The 7,011-nt window shown below is 38.2% G+C and overlaps 1 protein-coding gene across 5 annotated transcripts in view; it reads left to right on the plus strand.

The window, feature by feature from the left end:
* The window catches only part of LOC107693522 (cell adhesion molecule 1-like), a 336,159-nt gene that overhangs the window by 262,808 nt on the left and 66,340 nt on the right, over positions 1–7,011 (plus strand). For all 5 annotated transcript variants that reach the window (XM_016492934.1, XM_016492937.1, XM_016492936.1 and 2 more), the window contains one exon: positions 5,716–5,868. In XM_016492934.1, coding sequence (XP_016348420.1) covers positions 5,716–5,868 — 153 coding nt within the window. The remainder of the gene's footprint in view (positions 1–5,715; positions 5,869–7,011) is intronic.

The raw sequence follows: 7,011 nt of genomic DNA on the forward strand, positions 1-7,011 counted from the left end.
CATCCCTACTGGCAAATAGGTTCAATAGTTTGAACTTTGGCAATACAACTAGCTTACTATAACTTCACTCCATTGAGTTTGATGCGTTGGGGAACATTGCTTCATGTCATGTGAAAGGGCCTTAATGCTCTTTAATATTGATTGTCTTGTATGTCATCTTTGGAGACAAGGTAGATTTTATTCAGAGAAACCTAAGACAAATTTTATTCGTAGAAAGCATTTTGTAGCAGCAGCACTATGTAGCAGTGCATGATATTTTAAGTCTCCTATTTTCTCTGAAATGTGCCATGCTGAGAGGACACAAAGCTGTGACTGTGTTATTTCACATTGTCTTTTTGTCCTTGCTGCATAATTTTTTGTTTTTACTTTCTGAGCCTTTCAGATTCATGTATGGCATATGCTGGCCATTGCATATATGCCAGTCATCCTATGTTACGACACACACTCATTGTGACGAGAATTAAAACAACGAACAAAGACCAGCATCACCGTTCCCCTACGCCTTCTGCCCAAATGAAACTCTGAGAACATAATACAGGTTAAAGCCTTGTAAAAATCCCCAGCAAATTAAAGACAGTTTCAAAAAACAAAAAAGGAACACGGACTGCAAAAGCATTTGTCCGAGCTTTTTTTCAGGGTGATGAGCTTTAAAGGGTTTTGTCAGACAGGGAAGCTGGTTTACTGGGCAGCATGCCCTCAGAAGGGACCGGAAACCACGCTGAGCTTCATTTTCCACCGCTCCCACAGCGCGCTGGATGTAGCTGGCTGACAGAAACATTCCCACTCACGGTGGTGGGACAACCTCCTGGGGCCCCGCGAGCTCTCGCTGTCACTGTGTCCGGCTCTGTGTCCGAAAATGCTACAGCAAGCAGCAAAGGGCATGTACACAGTCAGACATGCTGTTGTTATTTGGGTCACAAAGCACTGTTTTTTTTTTTTAGTTTTGACTTTTTTCATCCGCCTCCTTTTCCAAAAATAAACCAAAGCGAGTATGTAAATTATATCTGGATGTCCTGAAGGCATATTTTTTTTTTTTACAACTGCCTGTTTGTGCACTTTACATACTTTTCTCATTTAAAGTTGATATGAAAGCAAAATTGACCCTATTTACCTTTTTTCTGTTCTTATTGGGAATGAATAATTGGTGCACCTTATCCAAACACCTCTAACTTTCCATTTCAGATGGCGCCACTGATCTCTTCCCTCCAACTTCAAATTTTTCTCTGCTGTTTTTTCTCCTTTTTCACTCTAAAACATGGGTCAATGATGTAATAAAATGTATTATCTGGATATATATTTATTTATTTATTTAAAACACAATTGTTGTGCTTTGAATACATCTGTTATATGATGAGCATGTTTTTTCATTTTAAATTTAAATCCATTTGATATTTTTTGAAGGAATATCAAAAATATCAGGCCTGGCACCATTTGTTGGTGTCAATAGCCTCATGGGCAGTGTGTCGACATATAGTGTCATTGTGCTATGGGCGTCCTGAGTTCGAACCCCGGCTCAAGGACCTTTCCCAATCCCGCCCCCCTCTCTGTCCCCCACTTCGCTTCCTGTCATCTCTACACTGTTCTGTCATAATAAAGGCAACAAATGCCAAAAATAAATCTTTAAAAAAAAAAGGATTGGCACCATTTTATCTTTTTATGACAGGGCAAGTTTAGTTCAGGTTTTAAATATCATGAATTAATTCAAATTAATACCTTGAAAAATGTTTTGAAACTTTTTTTTTTTAATTAATTAAGGTCTCACATGTATTGGGAGATATGATGTAAAAATATCACAACAGTACCATTTGACCTTTTTTGACAAGGCAAGTTTAGTTCAGGTTGTAAAATGCATGATATAACTCCAAAAATGTAATGGTATTTATGAATGAATAATTCATGATATTTAAAAAAGGAAATACTTTGAAAGAAATATATATTTTTACTTGGCTTTTTATTTATTTATGTATTCAAGTTATTTTTTTCTTCTGCTTTTTTGTCATGGACACGCTTACTATTCATTACTTTTCTTACTATTCATACCCACATGCAGGTGAAATAGGTCATGATCGGTGCATCTGACATTCCTCAATTCTTCTCCAGAAGCCAGTAGTCTTTCTTTACCTCCAAAGCTTACCCGGTTTTATTCGCCTGACTTATATGGTCTCCCTAGTTTCTTCTTGCCCTCTCTTTTCCCCATTAGAGCTGACACCGCGCTTATTCATGTTTTCATAATGCTCTAATTATTGCTGTCTCTCCACCTGACACACAATCACAATAGATTATAAACCGGCTTCTTGCTCCTTATCAGTTTATTTTAATCCCCACATTTCCCCAATCAATAAATTGAATTAAATCATTAGCTTCTGCCTGCCCTCCCCTTGACAGCCACATTCCCGATTTCAAGCTGGCCATTCTAATTAGTCGCACATTACGCAGCGGCTACATGAAAGGCGCACTGCTTGGTGTTTCAAAACAAAGAGCACCACAATGGCTGCTGAGATCATAGCGCTGCTGTGTGGCTTTATTACTCCCAAGCTCAGACATGTACCTGTGTAAACTGCGCACACACTTGTGTTGAGTGAAATAAAGATGTGAAAGCTACATGTGCGTGATGTTTTATTTATTTGTATTTTCGCTCTGAGCTTACGACGCACTGACATCATGATCAAAGGTGAGAAATGCGTTGCCTTGGCAGCAGTGTCTTCCAGCGCAGTCTCCACATGCATGTGCGTGGTGATCTGTGAAAGAAATGGACTCTCTACATCTCTCACGCTGCGGATGGGACAGGGGGCTTGAGGGGGCTCGCGTGGGGAAATGCAAGTATAAGAAAGCCCTTCGTAATAGAGAACGGTGAAGATCTTTATCTTTTTGCGGAGCACACAGAGAGACTGCAGCCCTTGTAGAGCAATATGTTTTTTTCTCTTGTGCGCGCACATGCTCTCTCTCTCTCTCTCTTTCTTTTGAATGAAAGCGAAAGAGCATGGCTAACCAGCTGGATCCAAGAACAATCAACACCCCGCGCCATCAGGGCCTGCTTTCATGATCCCATTTTCCTCAAAAATCTCTAATGATGCCCGATTATTTCTTTATTTATTTCCCCTTTTAGTTCTTTATTTATTTATTTATTCATGGTTCTCTTTTTTTGTGCGCCTTTGAACTTGGCTGTTGCGGGCAAGAACATACGCATGCGTGAGTGCTCTCGGTGTCGTAAATGGTCTGTCGATCGGCTTGGAATTTATCTGCGAGTGGGGGGCGGATGGGGGTGGGGGGTGCCGGTAGCCTTTCATCTCTCTCTCGCCCATCTCTCACTCTCTATTTCACCCTCAGCACCATTTACTTTTCACGCTCAGCCTCCCACACCGGCAAAGCGAACCCTAATGGACTCCTCATTATTCTTGGCCAAAAGGATTCCGTTCCTCCTCGTAATTAGGAGAGAGAAGCGTAAGTTTGGATCGGCGTGAGATTCTCGCAGCCGCGTTGGAGCTTTCAGATCTGCCTTTAAACTGAGGAAGTGTCAGTCATATTTGATATAAGCATACAGGTGTCCCAGTTTCTTCAGTTTCTTCTTTTAAATATAATTAGCCTATTACAACGTTTTATTATTTTTATTTTATTATGTGAAAATCACATTGCCTCTTTTCAAATGGCTTTTATATAGAGAGATTGTGTACTTGAGTAATGTTTTCAGTGTCAATCAAAAGTAACCTTGAAAATGTCAAAAACGAAATATTTAAGTATTTAAAGGGATAGTTCACCAAAAAATGAAAATTACCCCATGATTTACTCATCCTTAAGCCATGCTAGGTGTATATGACTTTCTTCTTTCAGATGAAAACAACTGGAGTTATATTAAAAGTGAAGTGCATCCAACCATCATAACACCGTGTCCTAACTACACGCAATAAAAGGTATCTTTTCCATGTTAATCAAGAGATTTTGTCCTAACCAACCGCAGTGGTCACACGCGAAATTTCTATTTTAGAAACGGTTTCTATTTCCGTGACATCACGGCTGGAACAACAACATATAAACTATATAACAAGATAATCTCAGGTAATTATGTGCTTTATTCAAAGTTAAACGTGTTTAAAAATTCTTTAAAAGTTATTAACTTTATTAAAATTTAAACCTAATACGAGTTTCAATATCATTTTGCGTGACCTTATACAGCCATGCTGAAAGCAATAACAGGTAGTTTACCTCAGATCTTGAAAATAAATGTAAGCAAATATGTACGTTAAAACTGCGAACTCAATGTGAACCAACAAGCGTATTCCATAACAAAGATGGTATCAGTCACTAGGTATGTACATTTTATGATTTTAAAAAGGTTTTACATTTACATTTATTTTCATTGCGAGTGCAGTGCGCTTCCAGAGAGAGCTTTCCCACACTAGCTTTTGATTGGCTGTGATATTTGATTGATTTTGTCGCATCGCGATTGGGTGTGGACACCCAAATTGCTTGTCTCGTCGCATGTAGTTAGGGGACATTGCTCTGGGGCGGTTAATAAATGCCTTCCGAAGCAAACATGTGATGTGTTTGTGTAAGAAAAATATCCATATTTAAAACTTTATAAACCATAATATCTAGATTCCGCTAACTGTCTTGCATGTATACGAGATAGTGGCATTCCAGCGGATGACATAGGATGTAGGTGAACGAAGAGAGAGCAAAACAAACAAATTAGAAGTACAAAACGAGGTTTTGTAAAGAAAAATGTCAGAGGTTTTCGATATAAGTCAAAAGGAGACTGGTTTTCCTTTGCTGTAAACAAAACTTGGTTCTCGCAAGACTAGCATATTCTCACCAGTGCTTATGCTACTCCTACATCATCCGCTGGAACTCCACCCTTTCATGAACGCGTGTACGACAGTTAGCAGCCATTCACTGCCATTATAATGCTTGGAAGAGCCAGGACATTTTTTTAATATAACTCATTGGTTTGACAGAAGACAGTCATATACACCTAGGATGACTTGAGGATGAGTAAATCATAGGGTAATTTTCATTTTTGGGTAAACTATCCATTTAAGATATGTAAAGATGTGTTAGCTATGAAAGACAAAGAAGTCTGCCATTTTATTCCAAAAATGTAGTTTCCACTACAGAATGTTATCAAACCAGTTACAGTACACACTTTGCATGTATATCCACTGTTGGACATTGTTCGTCAAATTGAGTGGATTTTAATGGTGTATATTCGCTAAAAGTCTGCAGAGACAAAAGTGTCTATGAAACACCCACATACTGTACATGCTCACCACAAAGCAAGAACTTTTTCCTCTGAGGTGTTCAAATTAAAAGGCGCTTGGGTGTCACAGTGGTCTAGTATGGCATGTCCCATGGCTACTGTCCCTGTTTTAATACAATGCTCAGGTCAGACGATGCCAGAAATAGATGCACCCGTGGTCCTGAGTGTAAAGTGATCTCAATCACTTCAGTTATTCCCATGGAGCACCTTTCAACTAATCTGAAGAATATATTGTAGCCTGCACGTTTGTTAAGCTCCCATGGTGTCAGTTATAAGCAATAGCTTAAAGAAGCATATGGCTGCCTTTATTTGCTTCAGTGGAAACACAATTTAGCCTTCAGATGGGAAAAATACTGCTAATTATCTCCTACATGTTTCTATTGTCGCTTGCACTGGAAGCGAAGTGCTAAAATGTGACTTTTCATTCTATCATCTGCTCTCTTTCTTTTTCAACTCTCCAGCCCTGAAAGATGCTCGATTCCAGCTGGTCAATTTCTCAGACAACGAGCTGCGTGTGTCGTTATCCAACGTGTCTCTCTCAGACGAGGGAAGATACGTGTGCCAGCTCTATACAGACCCCCCACAGGAAGCCTACGCCGACATCACTGTGCTAAGTATGAACACTAATGCATGCATGTACGAAACATACAATACACACAGTCATTTATATTTGTTTATAATTTTATATACTCAGCTAGACACCATGTCAGGTTAAAAGTAGTTCAGCTTTGAGAAACATGTCTTAAGACACCTGTGTTTTGCTCCACCATTACATTCAGATAAAGTTAGCCTACATTTTATATTTTAAGCACAAAAGAAGCTGCATATTTAATATATAGGTTTAAATTATGGCTTTACTTTTTTTTTTTTTTATACCTTAAATAAAATGCAGTTATTTTAATTCTCCCATGGCCTCATAAATTATTATTATAATATACTCTTGTCAAGTTAAAAGTAGTTCAGCTCTAAAAATAACTCATCTGAACACACCTGTGTTTTGTTCCACCTTTGTGTCCAGGTCAAGTTGTAGCCTACATTTCATGTTTTAATATAGGCCTAACTTACAACTGAAATATACATATATATGGCTGTGAAAATAAATCTGCATTGTTTAACCTTTTGATCTTTCATTTAAAAAAAATCACAATGTCATTATGAAATAAATGTTTTCTCTGAGGATGTTTTCAAATTTGGTCCTTTTAAGGGGTTTGAGCACAGTTTGCTGAATTTTTGGTCCATATGTGAACGTTCCAAACGATCTCAGACCCTTTTAAATCGCTTTCAGATATTGATACAAAAGCATGCATTGTGAACACAAACCGCTCTGGGCTCACTTGTTTTTTCTGTCAGAGGGAGTCAGGTTATGATTTAATTTTTTTCTGTTGGTATTTGATAGAATCCATGATGCCATGTACTTTATCTGAACAAGCTGTCCAGGACTTCCAGCAAAAAAAAACAAAAACAAAAAAGTCTACAACATTAAAGATCCAGCAGTATATTTAACTGTAGGTATGGGGTATGTTTTTATCTTAGTGTGCACAAAACCCAACTTGTGTGTTTGCTGCCAAAAAGCTTTTTTTTTTTCTCTCCATCTGACCATACAACCCGGTTCCGTTTGAAGTTCCAGTAGTGTCTGGCAACTGAATATGCTGGAGTCTGTTCTTGAATGAGAGCAGAGGAATTTTTCTTGATATTTATTTATTTATTTTTACCAATAGTGCCAGTAATTCTAACTAGGAATATATATTTGTAATTTA

Source organism: Sinocyclocheilus anshuiensis, unplaced genomic scaffold, assembly GCF_001515605.1.
Source record: "Sinocyclocheilus anshuiensis isolate Anshui unplaced genomic scaffold, SAMN03320099.WGS_v1.1 scaffold1208, whole genome shotgun sequence".
Classification (NCBI taxonomy): Eukaryota; Metazoa; Chordata; class Actinopteri; order Cypriniformes; family Cyprinidae; genus Sinocyclocheilus; species Sinocyclocheilus anshuiensis.